Source organism: Pelophylax lessonae (genome assembly GCF_965119305.1).
Source record: "Pelophylax lessonae genome assembly, chromosome: 3".
Classification (NCBI taxonomy): domain Eukaryota; kingdom Metazoa; phylum Chordata; class Amphibia; order Anura; family Ranidae; genus Pelophylax; species Pelophylax lessonae.
The window spans coordinates 527,692,371-527,711,527 of NC_138770.1; the positions used below are offsets into that span (position 1 = coordinate 527,692,371).

General features: G+C 41.0%; 1 protein-coding gene across 5 annotated transcripts in view; it reads right to left on the reverse strand.

Moving 5' to 3' along the window:
• The window catches only part of ADGRG6 (adhesion G protein-coupled receptor G6), a 284,077-nt gene that overhangs the window by 59,354 nt on the left and 205,566 nt on the right, over positions 1 to 19,157 (reverse strand). For all 5 annotated transcript variants that reach the window (XM_082249118.1, XM_082249117.1, XM_082249116.1 and 2 more), the window contains 7 exons: positions 16,494 to 16,550; positions 14,609 to 14,659; positions 10,887 to 11,026; positions 9,734 to 9,848; positions 5,109 to 5,170; positions 3,661 to 3,862; positions 120 to 285 (listed from right to left, as the gene is read on the reverse strand). In XM_082249118.1, the coding sequence (XP_082105244.1) occupies positions 120 to 285; positions 3,661 to 3,862; positions 5,109 to 5,170; positions 9,734 to 9,848; positions 10,887 to 11,026; positions 14,609 to 14,659; positions 16,494 to 16,550 (793 nt within the window). The remainder of the gene's footprint in view (positions 1 to 119; positions 286 to 3,660; positions 3,863 to 5,108; positions 5,171 to 9,733; positions 9,849 to 10,886; positions 11,027 to 14,608; positions 14,660 to 16,493; positions 16,551 to 19,157) is intronic.

Genomic DNA, 19,157 nt, shown 5'->3' on the forward strand with positions numbered 1-19,157 from the left:
GCCCCAGTATCTTGTTTTGTGTGTTAATATGGCATCACACTATAATGAAAAGCATTTTTTTTCCAGAAATCAGTTATGGTCAGTGAGGAAGAAAAGTGTAAAATATTGATGTACTGTACCTCAAAGCCATTATGATTGGTCTGAGCTCCCACGCTGAAGCTGGAACCATTGTATGAGGTAGCGTTTACTTTGGAAACTCCTAGACACAAGTTACGTGACACGATGCTGACAGACGGTCCTGAAAATTGAATCTTTAGTGCCAAGGCTTCTATTGTTTTTAATGCACTGAAAGCAACACAAGGAAAATAAGAGGAAGTTATTGTTTATTCATGTGTTATTGACAACATCTTGTTCTAGCACACAAGAGGCTTACAGTTGAATAGTCCTACACGGTCCTACAGGCACATGCATACACAATAGGACTAAAGGAAACCTGTACTAAGAGCTATAGATAGGCTGCCACTGCTGATCACTTTCTGAAAATGCCAAATGCTTGGCTGTCTCTATCTACAGCCCAAGCACTGCATCGCTTTCAATAAAGGTTTTCTTAAGAGCTCAATTACAGTGTATAGTAGGGATCGACCAATATCAGTTTTTCGTTGCCGATACCGATACAGATATTTTGGCCATCGCACATCAGTATCGGCTGATATGGGCCGATATTTTGTACATTTAAAGTTTTGAAAAATAGAGACAATTTTTGACACAAATCTGGTACTGAACATGTTAATTTTTGTTTAATGCTTAATGGCTGGCTGGCTGACACCCTGTGGTGGGTGGCTGGCTGGCTGGCACCTTGTGGTGGGTGGCTGGCTTGCTGGCACCCTGTGGTGGGTGCCTGGCTGACTGGCATCCTGTGGTGAGTGGCTGGCTGTCTGGCACCCTGTGGTGGATGGCTGGCTGGCACCCTGTGGTGGGTGGCTTGCTGTCTGGCACCCTGTGGTGGGTGGCTGGCTGTCTGGCATCCTGTGGTGGGTAGCTGGCTGAATGGCACCCTGTGGTGGGTGGCTGGCTGGCTGGCACCCTGTGGTGGGTGGGTGGCTGGCACATGGGCTGTGGGTGGCTGACTGATACAGGCTTGTGGGCGGCTGGCTGGTACAGGGCCTGTGGGTGGCTGGCTGGTACAGTGCCTGTGGCTGGCTGGTACAGGGCCTGTGGGTGGCTGGCTGGTACAGGGCCTGTGGTTGGGTGGCTGTCTGGCACCCTGTGGTGGGTGGATGGCTGGCTGGCACCCTGTGGTGGGGGGGTGGCTGGCACAGGGGGTGTAGGTGGCTGACTGGTACAGGGCGGTAGAGGGAGAAAGAACAACATCACCCTATAAGTTAGGACATACAAAACCATCAAATATGTGTAGTCAGTAGAAAACACAATATGCCAACATGTTTCGTGGTATATCTTCTCCGCTTCTTCAGGGCTGTCTTGTATGTTATCCATATATATATGTGTATATAGACAAAAAATTATCATATTATGTTACACTTTTTTGTCTATGAACATGCTAGGTATTTGTGAAAAATTATACGGATAACATACATGCTGCATTTTATCACAGTGCACCGAACAGGACTGCATGTCACTGTACAGAAGCACATTGGGCTGCTGTACAGTTGCATGGATGAAGTGTTACTATTGTACACTTCAAATAAAGTTGAGTGTAAAAAAAAGGGAGAAGCTGTGTGATTGGCTCATTGGCTGGCATGGGAAGATGTAACTCCTACACATGCGCAGCAGCTGGCTTGTCCTGGCTCACAGACATCGTGCTAAGATTGTACATTGAGCTGCACATGCACAGCTCAGTGTACATTTTAAAAAAGACTGCGAACAGACAGGTGCATTTATTTTATTGCAGTAGAGGCAAAGCATGCCTCTTCCACAATGAAGATCCTGCCTGTTCGCAATTGTTTTATTTTTTTTGTTCTCATACTTTTAGTTCCACTTTAAAAGTGTTGTCAAGGTCTTACCTTGTCCTCCTGGATCCTCCATCTTGGACATGTGCAGATTGCTGCCTCTTATAAACTCTGATTGCATCATCACTTGCCTGCTGCCTGGGTGTCGCACAGTGATGATGTTGCACACCTGACTATATCTATCACCTGATGGGTTGCAGTCCTTGCCCTTGTGTTTGTGCTCCAAGGTGCATCTCTGCTAGCAGTCTCCTGTTCTCTGTGTTCCTCCATGTATGACCTAGCTTGGCTAATTCCTCTCCTGGGTCTCGACCCCGCATCGGCAGATGACCCAGCATTGGTAGACTACCTGCTTCTGCACTTGACCCCAGCTTGAATGACTACCCGCTTCTGGACTCGACCCTGGCTTGGATGACTACCTGCTTCTGGACTTGACACCGGCTTGTTCCTGCTCTCACTTACTCACTTTTGCTGTGCATTTATTGTTGTTTGCTCCAATAAACTGCTTTATTTTACCTGCATCCCCGTGTGCTCTGGTTTCCTGGCACCCAGACAGTTGTAAAGGCTAAAGACTGCATTCTATGCATGAAGTTAAAAAAAACCTTCAGTGTGCTGCTCCCCCCACAGCCCCCCCCAATACTTACTCTAGCCCAATCTTGATCAGGCGATGTGCATGGGAGCCTCAGCTCTCCTGGGTCTCCCTCTCCCCATTGGCTGAGACAGAACAGCGAGAGCCATTGTCAATGACAGCCAGTAAGAGCCCAGCCGCACTCTAAGTGTCTTATAGAAACACAGGGGCAGCTCGAGAATGAACATGTACGGTGCTTGCTCTAGGGCAGGGGTCTCCAAACTATGGCCCTCCAGTTGTTCGGGAACTACAATTCCCATCTTGCCTAGTCATGTCTGTGAATGTCAGAGTGTTATAATGCCTCATGGGATGTGTAGTTCTGCAACAGCTGGAGGGCCGTAGTTTGAAGAACCCTGCTCTAGGGACACTCAGCAGGGGGGAAGAGCCAGAAGCACCAGCAGGGGACCCAAGAAGAGGAGGATCGGGGCTGTTCTGTGCAAAACCCTTGCACAGTGCAGGTAAGTATAACATGTTTGTTTTCGGTAAACCAAAAAGTCCAAAGCTTTAGTGTAAGATTAAGCAGAGAGAAATCTGTGCATCATTACAAGTTGCACACATTTTATGAATAGGCTGTAAAATTTAGGCAGCTGTTTGTGCATTGCAATGGACTATATCAAAGGGTAGATAACTATATTCATCTGCTATAAATGGTCACCTATGTTTTGCATGAAGCAGAGAAGGGTTAGAGCCTCTATCAAGTTCTTATTGCTCATGTCAACAGAATGTGTTTGGAAACATCCTCATCATCAACAAAGACAAAAACAAACTTTTAGTAGTGTAGGGAAGGTTTAAAATTTCTGACAACGTTATTGCAGCCTGTGACTTGTTGTCCTAGTGGTTACCATACCACCATTACTTGTATGGGTTTCACAGGTATTAAGGTAAGGGAAAATCTCCCCATGGGGTTACTGTCAGAAATAAAAACCACCATAAATGTTAACTCTATCTCACTCTATTAAATAAAAAAATAAAAAAGTTAAGGTTAGTATTAAGATTGTCTGATCTACTTCTCTGTGATCTTTCTTAATAATCTACTCATACTACAGATGACAGAAGAAGATTCTTAAGTTCTTGTACAAACATACCGCCAATCAACAGGGTCATATCAAAATCTAGACCATTACTTACTCAGAGGAGGACTTTGTTAATACGCTGTCTGAGCTACTTAGAATATTGGAGAACACATTTACAACCGTTGTGCCTAGATCTGCATTGATATCAACGTCATTGACTATTTTCATCAGTGTTTGGACAACATCTTCGACTTTATCTGCTGTCATCTCTTGGTCAGTGAGATTTAGCAACTGATTAGCCAAGGTTTCTGCATTATCTGTTAAAAGATAAGACTTTTTCAATATTGATTCCATGCAACTCATAGTGGAAACACTACTGTATATCCATAGTTCTCTTATGTGCCTTTCAGATCTTTCTCTAATTATTAACTAAAAAATGAATACCCGTGATTCTGTAAACATCATCTTTTTTTCTAGTATATTGACTTCTTCTTTGTTATTATAGAAAGTCCAACAATACTGCTCAAAACAGTTAGGCCCTTTTCTCACAGGTGTTCTGATCAGGTCTGCCTGAAAAATGGACCTGATTGGAACCTCCATTTTTCTCTATGGAGCGGCAGGTGTAAACAGACACGTGTCTGTATACTACCACCTACATCTAATCCGATCTGATCCACCAAAAAGAGACATCCATCTGATCAGATGGGATAGCAGTCGGGTGTAAACCGAAAGGCAGTCCATTTACATCTGGCCGCGCACACAGTAGAGTGGCCTGTGTCTGTGTCCAATCTGCATGAGTGGAGCGGACACGGACCTGTCATCTACCTGCTCAGCAGGGGTCAGCAGAGGGATACCTTGCTGAGCAAGTGTATCACAGCCACAGTCCGCCCTGTGTAAAAAGAGGCCCTATCCTATATATTAAGCCCTGGTTCACACTATAAATTGCATGTGAATTGCACAGGAGCGGTACCGCAATCTTGTGCAATTCACATGCGATTTGGTGTAGTGCAAATTGGCATTCATTTTTAATGGGCTCTAATTGAACCAGAGATGAGTAGGCACCTTTTTTGAAGCCCCACCACAACCGGATCGCATTATACAAAATGACCATGCGATTTGGTAGTTGTTTTGTATAATGCGATCCGGTGCAGGCAAACTGCAATGTGTTTCTATGGCATTTGGGTTGTCATTAACTTTGTATTGACACCCATAGCAGATCACAAACACAGTCTAATTGCAATGCGGTGCGGGAAACGTGCATGGATTTCTGCAGTTTCTGCAGTTCCCACACTGCAAATGAGTGAACCTAGACTAAAGCAGTATTGAACCCTAAAGCAAACATTTATTATATTTCAGATTAGATTTAATTAGATCCAATTCTTAGATGTGATGGCTGCATTCTTTAACCTGGAAAAATCACTAAACATTGCTTCTCTTACTTCACTCCAAACTTTAGAAGGAATGCTAAGGAATCCAAGTACAGCTTGTTTTGCTATCTATTTATGCCTTGATTTTTATTTTAAAAAGGATGAAAATAAAACCTTAATTTTGTTCTCTACTCACCCGTGCACTTTGATGTATCCGGTTCACCCCAATAAGATGTAAAGTTGTGGAGACCTAAAAAACTGTGGAAATAATAGAATTGTAAGAGGATTTAAAATGCACATATATATATATATATATATATATATATATATATACACACACACACATATATACACCCCTCACATTTTTGTAAATATTTTATTATATATTTTCATTTGACAACACTGAAGAGATTACACTTTGCTACAATGTAAAGTAGTGAGTGAACAGCTTGTACAACAGTGTAAATTTGCTGTCCCCTCAAAATAACTCAACACACTAAACTTCTGGCAACAAAAGTGGGTACACCCCTAAGTTAAAATGTCCAAATTGGGCCCAAAGTGTCAATATTTTGTGTCGCCACCATTATTTTCCAGCAATGCCTTAACCCTCTTGGGCATGAAGTTCACCAGAGCTTCACAGGTTGCCACTGGAGTCCTCTTCCACTCCTCCATGACGACATCACAATGCTGGTGGATGTTAGAGGCCTTGCACTCCTCCACCTTCCATTTGAGGATGTCCCACAGATGCTCAATAGGGTTTAGGTCTGGAGACATGCTTGGCAAGTCAATCACCTTTACCCTCAGCTTCTTTAGAAAGGCAGTGGTCGTCTTTGAGGTGTGTTTGGGGTCGTTATCATGTTGGAATACTGCCCTGCGGCCCAGTCTCCGAAGGGAGGGGATCATGCTCTGCTTCAGTATGTCACAGTACATGTTGGCATCCACGGTTCCCTCAATGAACTGTAGCTCCCAGTGTCGACAGCACTCATGCAGCCCAAGCCCATGACACTCCCACCAGCATGCTTGACTGTAGGCAAGACACATTTGTCTTTGTACTCCTCACCTGGTTGCCTCCACACACGCTTGACACCATCTGAACCAAATAAGTTTATCTTGGTCTCATCAGACCACAGGACATGGTTCTAGTAATCCATGTCCTTAGTCTGCTTGTCTTCAGCAAACTGTTTGCGGGCTTTCTTGTCATTATCTTTAGAAGAGGCTTCCTTTTGGGATGACAGCCATGCAGACCAATTTGATACAGTGTGAGGTGTATGGTCTGAGCACTGACAAACTGACCCCCCACCTCTTTAGCAATGCTGGCAGCACTCATATGTCTATTTCCTAAAGACAACGTCTGGATATGACGCTGAGCATGTGCACTCAATCTCCTTGGTTGACCAAGGCGTGGTCTGTTCTGAGTGGATGATAGAGAAGAGTGACCAGCGCTACAGATTGTAATATATGGTGGGAGGGTGAAAAAACAAAGGTGTAAGCTGCCCCAATCAAACCTTAGGTGAAGGTGAAGAGTGATAAATAAAAGTGTGACGATTGGTGTTGGCGCTACCTTTAAAATATAAATAAAATCATATACAATGCCCCAAATAACGTGAATGGGGGTATGAGGTATAGTGACCCACAAATAGTGAAGTGTGCTAAAGTAGTAGTATAGTATAAGTGAGAGTTCGTAAGATGATCGAGATCAGAAACACAGTGCGCGCCGGGATGCTTCCGCGTTCCACGGCCGGCAACCGGAAGTGACGTTTGACGTCGGAGACTCCGCCCTACGCGTTTCGTCACACTCCAGTTGACGTCATTGTGACGAAACGCGTAGAGCGGAGTCTCCGACGTCAAACGTCACTTCCGGTTGCCGGCCGTGGAACGCGGAAGCATCCCGGCGCGCACTGTGTTTCTGATCTCGATCATCTAACGAACTCTCACTTATACTATACTACTACTTTAGCACACTTCACTATTTGTGGGTCACTATACCTCATACCCCCATTCACGTTATTTGGGGCATTGTTCTGAGTGGAACCTGTCCTGTTAAACCGCTGTATAGTCTTGGTCACCGTGCTACAGCTCAGTTTCAGGGTTTTGGCAATCTTCTTATAGCCAGGGCCATCTTTATGTAAAGCAACAATTCTTATTTTCAGATCCTCAGAGAGTTCTTTGCTATGAGGTGCCATGTTGAACTTCTAGTGACCAGTACGAGAGAGTGAGGGCGATGACACCAAATTTAACACACCTGCTCCCCATTCACACCTTAGACCTCTGTAACACTTATGAGTGACATGACACCAGCTAGGGAAAATAGCTAATTGGGCCCAATTTGGACATTTTCACTTACGGGTGTACTCACTTTTGTTGCCAGCGGTTGTAATGGCTGTGTGTAGAGTTATTTTGAGGGGACAGCAAATTTACACTGTTATACAAGCTGTACACTCACTACTTTACATTGTAGCAAAGTATAATTTCTTCAGTGTTGTCACATGAAAAAGATATAATAAAATATTTACAAAAATGTGAGGGGTGTACTAAATTTTGTGAGATACTATATATATATTTACTCTATCTATCTATCTATCTATCTATCTATCTATCTATCTATCTATCTATCTATCTATCTATCTATCTATCTATCTATCTATCTATCTATCTATCTATCTATCTACACAAGGGGGTTACAGCCCAGTTGACATATCTTATATCAAAGAATACAGTAACTTCTGGCATCTCTGCCCTTTTTAACCACTTCAGCTCCGGAAGGTTTTACCCCCTTTACTGAGGTGCATAATACAACGTATTTAACTGATATAATGCTTACATAAGATAAGGTCCATTGTCCTCTGTGTGAGAGCATTTATCTCTTTTCAATTATCCAATCTTAGCCTCACATAGGCACAACTACTTCTCTCCAATCAGAGAAGCGCACTCCTCCTTATGATTGGAGAGAATTTGTTGTGATAGTGCTGGACAAGGAGCTGTACACACGGTCCCAAAGTCATCTGCTTTCGGTTGAACAGATCGTTTTCGGACAATTTTCGCCCCGTTTATAGCAAGTTTAGGTCATTTTAAAAAGGCTATACTGGCATAAAAGTATTGTAACTGCTTTATTGAATCCCCCCATTGTTCCAAAAAAAATAATAATAATAAAAATAATAAATCCTGGCATGAAAACACCTGATGCCTAGTGTGTTGTTATAACACAGTTGGCTATCCAGCACCTAATGCTATAGGGACACACTGATAGTGGGTGGGGCCTAATGGTGAACCCCCCTGTGATTGACAGCAGGCAGCAGTGTGTGAATTCCATAGTCGCTATTTAGTTCTATAGCGACCATGGAATTTGCCCAGTGTCTTTCAATGTTAATCACAAGGAAAGTGGACCTAATATGAAAGTAGTCCCCCCATCATGCTCCACCAGCTCCCCACCAGGCTTCCCTCACCCCACAACAAAGTTTTGGCCTGTGATTTTATCAGACACAGGGTTACAGAGCTGCACTGATGATGACATGCCCAGTACTGACACTCCGGCCTTAGCTCTAACTGCCTCCTACAGCAAATTCATGTACTTTTTCCAGACAGTTACTTGCATCTTTTGCAAACACTGATATTTGTGCAGCAGAGGTGCAATTGAATTCTACAACACCATTTATGAATTCCAGGGCATGCTTTTTAAATGACTGACTTCAGTCTTCATCTTCTATAATGTTTTTCTTGAAAATCTAAACATGGGCACAATTTCATAGTCCAAAATTGGACGGATTTCCATGATATAAGCAAGAACATAACAGGCATACACCTTTACATGTTGTACTAGAAAACTAGAACAAGAAAGATGTTTTTAGCATTGAGTTGACAATAAAGTGATAATTAAAAGCATTAACTGTTTGCACTGGATCAACATATACACAGACAGCAATATTTAAAACAGAGCTAAACCCATCAATTATAAGGTTGGTAGGGGCATTTATTGCTCCACCTACACCTATGGGACAGTGACAGACCAATCAATTTCAGGCTTATTAATATTAAGTATTACTTAATTTGCGTACATATTTTAAGTGGTTGAAATTGTTTAGAGACAGTTTATAACGTTTTATTCCAGGAGCAGAGCATATATAAAGCAATAACTGGGTCAGCAATTATTCAGATGGCGGGGACAGAGAAAGAAGATTGTCCCACCCTCCCTCCCTATTACTTTGTCATGGTCCTTTTTGGATGACATTATATTCCATGTAAATGTGAATGTGAATAAGTATTGTGGAGTAATATAAACTCGAGCAGTTATAGCTGAGTTTAAAAATTTGGTTATTTAATGCTATACTGGTTTTTATATACATATATTTATTATATGATATATACAAGTTTTTGAATTTAATATTTATGTCAATAAAGGGCCATGGCCAGTTTCAATCCATAATCTATTGTTGTGTTATTTATTATTATTATAAAATTGTATTGCTTCAAATGAGTTAAAATTTTGGGAGGTTCTGTCTACTGTCCCATTACCTGTTTACCAAAATAGCTAAATTCAAGGCATGTCATAAATGCTGTCACAGTTGCTTGTGCTCTCAACATAACTGTTAAGCCATTGTTGCCACATGTGCAACACTGTGGCAACTGCAGATAAAAAAGAGGCTAAAATGGCAGCTTCTTTGGCTGTAAAGGATAGAAGAGTTCCGCTTTAAGAAGTTCTTTCCATAACCAATTATCAAAACTTCCAATACGTTTGTCAACAGTTTTCAAAGATGCCTATTTTTAGTGGATGCAATGCGTTGTCTACGATTATATTACATTTTAATAGTAATTTTAGGTCCTCACCATGTTCTTTTGGCTGTATACATAGGACTTTGTGGACATTGTATTTCCTGGGTATTATTTGGTCTTGTTGGAAGCCATTGGTATGATGCTGGATATTCCTCAGCTGGACAAAATTCTGAAAGATAGCACTTAGATATTAATACAGATATATTTTGGACACAATATCAGTATATTATGGACACAAAAATGTCGCTGTCACTAAAATAATGTCACATTGTTCAAACTGAAAACTATCAACAATTTATGGCCATTCATTAGTAGTGATGATCCTTGTCACTAGGCTTTAGATATTACCAAGTCAAGCAAATAATTTAGAAAGAACCTGTTGCAAATGGGGCCATCATCCGCAATTGTATATATTGAAAAAGAAACAGAGTGTTGAATATATGTATATGTATTGTATTCATTGGTAAAATGACATTGTTTTTAGCTATAGATAAGTACTGTGGCGTCTTTGCAGCCCTGAGGAAGCGATTGGTAAAACACGTCGGCACTGAAGACCCTTTACTACACAGTGCTTTACAACACAGTGCTTGTCTATCAGCTACCATATATGTTCTTTTCCCCTTTAAGGTATTGTTTTTATATAGTTGGTATTGTCTTTATGTATTTTTTGTCTTTATCTTTGATACAATAAATTATGGATTTTATCATATTATGAATATCCCTCCGCCTGGCCTGTACAGTCCGACTCATTCTCTGTTTCTTTTCGAAGCAAACAATGTCTTTTGAAATACTGAATTGCTGATTCGAGTCTTCATGGCACATCAAGTGGGATCAGTACAAATATACAAACTTACGTCTTGCAGTTTCAGGACAATATTTATCATATTTAAACAAGCATTCTCTACCCAAATATTATGCTTTGAAGATACACAAATCTAAAAATGTGCTCCAAGTAAATCTACGATTTCTTATTCAATAACAGCAGATACATTTGATCTATTACAAATAAATATACTATGTGTTTGGTTAGAAAAGCAAACCAAACTTCCAGTGATTATTGGAAAACTATCATTTTGATTTTGTAACTGAGCCCCTATTTGTCTTTGCTGCAAAAATACAACTATTCCTACAGACAGTGAATTCAAATGTAATATATTTATATTGCGTTTTGATTTACATATTGATTTAAAAAGGTGTGTGAACTTACCAATTTGTGACACAGATAATGCTTTAAGTGTCAGACCACTGAGAACATTAGAACTTTGATTAATTCTATCCATAATTGTATCTTGTTCCAAAACAATGTTGTTGCTATTATTATACACCAGTAGAGCCCATACAACAAAACTGCAAAAAAAAAAAAAAAAGTGAATATTCATGAAATAAGAAATTAGTAATAAAAATATTTGGCATTAAGCAAGTTTAATTATAGTAGACCCCAACTCTAAAAGGGAAGATTGGCTCCGTTATAGTGAACATTAGACATTTTATTTGTCCCTAAGCAGTACCTTGACAGGTTTATCTTTTGTCTTTACAGGCTCAGGCTAAGTTCAGCTTTCAGGAAAAAATAATAACTGCACAAATGTATGCACCTCCTCCACAGCCTGGTACTCCAGTGAGCACTGGAGGGGCAGAGCAGACAGCCTGTGATTGACAGTCACCACTCTCTGCTCAGTGAGAACCAAGCAGTCATGTGATCGCTCAGTTCTCGATCCCAGAACCGGCGGGGACAGAGGCAGCATCAGACTGATGCTGAAGCCATATAAGTGAGTATAGATGTTTTTTTTTTTTTCTTCAATTCTCCTTTAGGACAGAATGTGTGGTACTTGTCAAAGAAAACGAATGCAACCACCATGTCTAAGGATTGGTAAGCTGCAACATATTACATTTTTGTTTTTGGGTTTAATTCTGATTCTTCTAATTAATACTGATTCTTCTAAATAATACTGATTCTTCTAATTAGGTTTACTATTGATTCTTCTTCCAATTCTTCCAGAAAGATAGCAGATGTACTTGTGAGCGTGCCTAGGCACTGCTGTACCTACAACCTCAAAAAATTTACAGTGTGAGCATTGCTGTCATTGACTTCTAGTCTCGGGAGATTTGAAGTGGGATACACTGATGCCACTGTTCTTCTTGCTGAAAGCTTTTATATGATTAGACCCTGCCTCCACCAAGGTAGTCCTCTCCAAACATAGGCAGTATAGAACAAGACATGGTTAGTCAGTAGTAGGGAAAAGGCCAGATGCAGAAAGACCACTGGCGATACTGGTGACTAATCCTATGCCATCAACCTGCTTTATTTGGTCACAGCTTTCATAGTTGATTTTCTCTTTAAAGTATGCCATAACCCAAGCACAGAAATGTAATATATTGCAGCTTATCAGTACATTACATGTGATGTGATGTGATTATCATGCACCTTACATGTGATGGCTGCATTATTTTTATTTTTTAAGTACATTTTCTGCAAGTACAGAAAATACCAGTTGAACCTGTCAGAATTCAAGTGTCCTTGTAACTTTCAGTGTGCTGAACTGAAAACTGCCATCAATGTTTTCAGATTTCAAAGCTATTTTATTTGAAGTGTAGAGCCTCCGTTCTTCCTCTACTTCTGGACTTGATGAGGAAAGGTGAACATATTTGTAGTCCAAATCAGGAGAGCAGCCTAGCATAACAATGCAGCACCTCCACAGATGCAGTACAGTGAGTGCTGCACACTAGGGCAAAAGGGGTGTTACTGGCAGAGTCACCAGGTGAAAAAACAGGATAATCCTTAAAAATAACAAATTCAGCCACCACATCTAAGGACATCTAAGGCCTTGTCACAGTGTTAAAAGAATTTGGTGTCACCCATGCAGGTTGAGGGGCTCTGGGATGTGTGTCTCATTGGAAGGGAAGTTTTTTTTCCAGGACTGGTAAATCCTGGTATGGGTTCTGGAGCATGACAGCTTTGCAGAGTATTAGGTTTAATGAAGCTTTAAATGCTGGGTCTACATTTTACTGGCAACCAGAATCCTGATTCTGTAGGTGTGCACAGCCCTTTTAGAATAGGGACTGACTATAGTTCAGGACTCCACCCTCCCAAGGAGGCCACTCTGCTGCCTAAAAGCATCACTACACCAGGGCCATGTGTCTATCTGCACTGAGCAATCAACTTTTCCTATTCCCAATAAATAGTGTCTTACAAAAAACACATTTTTAACGTACAGAATTTCCTAAAGCATTGTGAGACATAGGTAAATAAGGAAGTGTATATTTTATCAACTGTAGAATACTTGGGGTCCAGTTCAATTTAAATTCCTAAACTGCTGAGGGGGGGGGGAGGAGGAGATGATTTGCACTAATCTGCACAAGAGAATGTTCACCTAGAATGTTTACCAGTGACCTGATGGCAAAGTAGTAAGCTAAGTGAGTATTCAGAGAATAATCTATTTAGTCCTTTACTAAGTCAAATCCACTGAGGGAGGCAACCTTATCTAACATAGGCTTGGGAACTCTGAGACACCTGAATGTTCGGAGGCACTGCTGTTTGTGTTTTATTAGGTGATTTACACAGGGCTTTTTTTCAGCCAGAATGTGGCAGAGCGGAGTTCCGCCACCGCCGGCGTTGGCCCTCTGCTCCCAGGTCACCACTGTCACTGTACACACTGAAACCTTGCTTCAGTGTTCACCAGTGACAGCTTGTCTCACAGCAGCTCCCACTGAGTGCAGGGCAGCAACAAAGGAGATGCAGGCGCCCCCGTTGTCGAGTGTGGAAAAGAGAGCTGGAAGAGAGATGAACTTTGCACTCTGTGTGTAGCACACCTCTTAATTCTTCCCTCTGCACGTAGGGTACCCCTAACTCTGTACATAGCACATCCCTTAACTCTGCACTCTGTATGTAGTGCATCCCTTAACTCTGCACTCTGTATGTAGCACACCCCTTAACTCTGCACTCTGTATGTAGTACACTTCTTAACTCTGCAATCTGTATGTTGTCTACCCCTTAATTCTGCACTCTGTATGCAGTGCACCCCTTAACTCTGCACTCTGTATGTAGAGAACCCTTTAACTGTGCACTTTGCACGTAGCTCACTCCTTAAATCTGCACTCTGTACTTAGCGCACCCGTTAACTCTGCACTCTGTATGCAGCACACCCCTTAACTCTGGACTCTGTATTTAGTGAACCCCTTAACTCTGCACTCTGTATGTAGCGCACCCCTTAACATTGCACTCTTTACTTAGTGCACACCTTAACTTTGCACTTTGTACTTAGCGCACCCCTTAACTCTGCACTCTGTGTGATGTGCACCCCTTAACTCTGCACTCTGTGTGAAGTGCACCCCCGAAAATCTGCACTCTGTGTGTAACAAACCCCTTAACTCAGCACTCTGTGTGTAGCATACCCCTTAACTCTGCACAACTCTGCAATCTGTGTTTAGTGCACCCCTTAACTCTGCTCTCTGTGTGTAGCGCACCACTGAACTCTTCATGTAACACACCCCTGGTATTTAATGCCCCTTTACGACCCTCCCACTGTGCAATTTGGCCACACACACCATTTGATGCAGCTTGTCCTGGAAGGGGGGTGAGGGGCGGTGTTATGGGGGGTAATGGCTGAGTTCCCCCATCTATTCCGTGAGAAAAAAAAGCCCTGTTCTAACATTGCAATGTTATCTAAATCATGTTTATGGCACTGCAAATACCAGGATATTTTTTTACATTTTCTAAGTAGCAAAACAGCTGATCCTGATGGCTACACTTTTCTGTCAGCTCTAGATTATGAAAGTAATGCTGAGCTTTGCACATTTCCAGCTAGTTGCTGCCATCATGAGATAAAGATTCAGCACCCTAGTAAAATCAGGACATCTGAACAAAAATGTTAAATAAAGTTTCCTTCAAAGACCATATTTTAAGCAGCTGATCAGCTTTGGTGTTAACATTACCTTTGATTGCTTTTCACATCTCTTACAAATCTTTCATGACTCCTTGGTAAGCTAAATTGAAAAAAGTAATGGTTAACAAAAAGGATGACATGTTCGAAAATTAGTAAACGTAAGCCTGTACTTCATTTACATGTTTAACCAGTTACGGGTTATGGGAGTGCTACATATGCCCAAAAAAACTGTCAAAATACTTTGGACATGTGTAGTATGCCAGCACCTCCTCCCTTGCAACTTACTGGACGCATTTACAGGCAATTCCTGGCTGTCATTGTGACAGCCTGGACTTGTTTTATTTGCTTAGGAGAAGATCTTTCTGCTCCTGTGTAAACTAACACTCAGAAAACAGTGTCTGCAGTGTCAAGATGAGTTACAATGAAGGATTGTTATTAATAATCTTCCGGTTCATTGACAAAGGAGTGACCTGATCTGCACATAATGTCAGTTAACGTGTATCTCTAGACAAAACCTTTTTTTTAGTTTTGAATAGAGTGGGGAGGGCTTATGCTGCCTATGTTATCACTGGAGAGATTTACCACTTTATTTTCTACCAATGGCACCTTGTCACCAAAAAAGAAAGTGGGGGAAATGCAAAGTTTTAGATTTCTCCCCAGAACAAAGGGTTTGGGGAACTCTTTAACTGGGAAGACCTGTCTGGAGACAACTGTCTAAGAGGGGCATTCCTTTCACTTAAAGAGATTTCCTCTAACTTCCTGTTGCATCTCTGGCACAGAAAATGAAGGGAAATTTCCCCAGTGTTACATAGGCAGCAAATAATAAACTGGCACGAGTTTTAATCTTTCCATACTCTATCCAAAACCAAAAAAGGAAGCTTTGGCCAAACCTTCACTGTAAAGCAACCTTGAAATAAACTACTAAGCTACTATAGGCAGTTTAGAGGCAGAAGGTTTTTTTATCCAAATGCATTCTTAATGCATTTTAATGCATTAAAGCAGTTGTAAACCGCTGGATGTTTTTTTTTTTTGTACCCTGCAAGGTAATGTCATAATGTGCTAGTATGCATGTTAAACTTACCTTAAAACAAAGCTCTTCCAGTGCCAAGATGTCAGAGCTGCAGGTGCTCCCATCTTCACCCATCTTGCTTCCGGGTTCGCGTACTCCGGCTTTGTGACTGGCCGGAGCTGCAATGTCGTCACATGCACGCGGGAGCCGCCGTTTATGGCACAGGGCTCTGAAGCAACTGCCCAGGTGGCCATTTCTTCAGAGGGCATGCACCAGTGATGACACTGGCTGCATGTGCAGTAGATAGATTTTCTAAATGGTGCACATTTAGGAGATATTTACACTGCCTATGGGTAAGCCTTTTTATCTCAAATCTTAATTAAACAAGCTGAAGAGAGAAGCTGATTGGCTACCATGCACAGCTTCACCAGATTTTGCACTCTCTAGTTTTAGTAAATTATCCCCAGTGTGTTGTCATTGCAGAGGAGATCAATGGACTTCAGGAGTCAATCCAAAATAGAGCTTGGTGAAATGTCAACCATAACACAATTCATAGCAACACTTACCTAACTATTTCCAGACATATACTTTAAGTTCTGGTTAAAGCTACCCTTTAATATAAACCTTGCTTCAAGCCAGTGTTTCGAGAAAGAGAAAGCATTTGTTAAATTACCTTTCTAAACATTTTACTCACAGTTTTTCCCTGTTCACTTTATGTGCTGATTTCTCAATACATACAAAAATGACTTTAATAGCATTTTACTTAGTACTTTATTCCCAAATTCAGTTTTATGAAAGCATTAATCCAATAAATAGAAAGCCAGGTATGCTATATTGCTATTGCTGTTGACATCATAAAGAATGTAGGACATATATACCAGTACAAAAGATACGTAGTATATACTGTATGTTATAAACATCTTACCTGGTTTTAATGATGTGTTGTAGGTCTCTGGCACTCCTTGTATTAATTGTCTGAATACTAGATCAGAAAAAGGAAAATGTAAAATTTTGGAAATGTTACATTGTTAAAGGAATCCATTATGAAGGGGAAATTGTGGGTTGCCATTTCTGACCCTTCCTTCTGAAAATGCTAGCTGACTGCCTCTAACGCTTATTCAATGGCTTCAAAAGGTTGAGTCAATCAACTAGAAAAAATATATAAATCTGACCTACTGAATGCATTTTCCAGGGGAACTGAGAATTTTTTGGAAGCTAGAGACCACCAGGCAACTAGCATGATCAAAGCACAGCACTACCCAGCCAGGCAAATATTCAACCTTAAAAAATCTGTATAGAACTGCAAAGCTTCAAAAAGGTACTCCTTTCTGATATAAAAACATTTATGAAAAATTTGAAGAAAGATAACATTATGCTGATTTCATATTTTTTCTATTTTTATATCCTGCATATGACTGAGTATTCAAAGTGAAGGCATCTTATTCATGTCGCTTTACTAAATGCATAGTCTATATTCTTTTAAAAACATGCTGCAATAATTTCATTATAACTTTTTAATGCACTTGAACTGTAATTCCTAAGACTAACTGTATAAAAAGAATGCTATAGTCATATAAATGTGATAAACGTATAGGTCTGATACATAGGCTTACACACCTCCATCCCATATTATTTCAAAAATAAACAAATCTAAATGCCCGCAGGACTTTTTTGGAAGTTATTTAATACAAAAATGATATGTAGAAACAATGCATTTTGTAAAACATATAAAATCATGAAGTTAAAAGTTTAATTAACACCAATTACCAATTTACAATAGCACATACAGTATGTGGCCATTCAGGTGCATCTGATTAAATTACAATATAATCAAAAAGTTAATTTATTTCAGTAATTCAATTCAAACGTGAAAATATATTTTATATATTTATAGTGATATATTTCAAGCATTTCTTTCTTTTAATTTTGATGATTATGGCTTGCAGCTAGTGAAAACCCAAAATTCAGTATGTCAGAAAATTAGAAAAAATAAATTTTAATACAGGAATGTTGGGTTACTGAAAAGTATGTCCATGTACGGTATAGTATACACTTAATACTTGGTCAGGGCTTCTTTTGCATGAATTACTGCATCAATGCGGCGTGGCATGGAGGCGATCAGCCTGTGGCAGTACTGAGGTGTTATGGAAGCCCAGGTTGCTTTGATAGTGGCTTTTAGCTCATCTGCATTTTTGGGTGTAGTGTCTCTCATCTTCCTCTTGACAGTACCCCACAAACTCTTTATGGGGTTTATATCAGGTGAGTTTGCTGGCCAATCAAGCACAGTGATATACCATGATCATTAATCCAGGTATTGGTACTTTTGGCAGTGTGAGCAGGTGCCAAGTCCTGCTGGAAAATGAAATCAGCATCGCCATAAAGCTGGTCACGAGAGGGTAGCATGAAGTGCTCTAGAATTTCCTGGTAGAGGGCTCTGCTGTCTTTGGACTTGATAGAACACACCGGACCAACACCAGTAGATGACGTGGCTCCCCAAATTATCACTGACTGTGGAAACTTCACACTGGACCTCATGCAACTTGGATTCTGTGATCCTCCACTCGTCCTCCAGACTATGGGACCTTGATTCCCAAATAAAATGCAAACATTTCCACAGTACGTGATAATTTGGGGAGCCATGTCATCTGCTGGTGGTGGTCCACTGTGTTTTATCAAGTCCAAAGTGGTAAATGCCTGCTGCATCTGCAACCAGAAGCCTCTTGACACAGGCCTTAATAGTGGTGCACATACATAGAAACAGGACCAGATTTATATTTCCTTTCATCCCTAGGTCAACTGTCTTGTAAACACTTCTCAACCGCCCAAGTGATGGGATAGTGTCAGCACAATTAAATCTGACATGAAAAAAAAGAAAAAAAGAAGCAAAATAACATCTTGGCAAAGTGGTGGTAAAGGCTGAAGGTTTTTTTTACCTTCATGCATTAAATGCATAAAGGTAGAAAATTCTTTAGAGTGCTGCTGCCCCCCCCCCCCAGCCCCCCAATTACTTACCTGAGCCCAGTCCAGCACTGTGTAAAGGAGCCTTGGCTCTCCCAGATCTCCCTCTCCTCATTGGCTGAGACAGAGCAGCGGGAGCTATTGGCTCCTGGGAGCTGGGAGTGGGGCTGAGCCAAGCTCTGTGAGTCTTATAGTCACACAGAGGTGGCTCAGGAGCTAGCACACACGAGTACCCCAGAGCAAGTAGCTTGCTCTGGAGGAGTTTAGTGGTGGAAGAGCCAGGAGCGCCGGTGAAGGACCCCATAAGAGGAGAATTCGGACTGCGTGTGCAAAACCATTGTACATGGCAGGTAAGTATAACATGTTTGTTATTTTTAAAATAAAAAATCTGAAGATTTAGTGTCACTTTAACTATTCTTTTCTAGGTTTGGGGATAAGAAGTACACAGTATATTTTCCCATTAGTTAAAATGCACAAAGTATTCAGGGACAGCACCATCAAGGACCAATCTGAATTACCCTGACAGGCAGGATTTCCACCTGAAACCTTTTATTATACATGGACACAGTGGTGGACAGAGCCACTAAAGGACTCCTGTGTAAGACCATTTTTTGGGTCCCCATTAATCTAC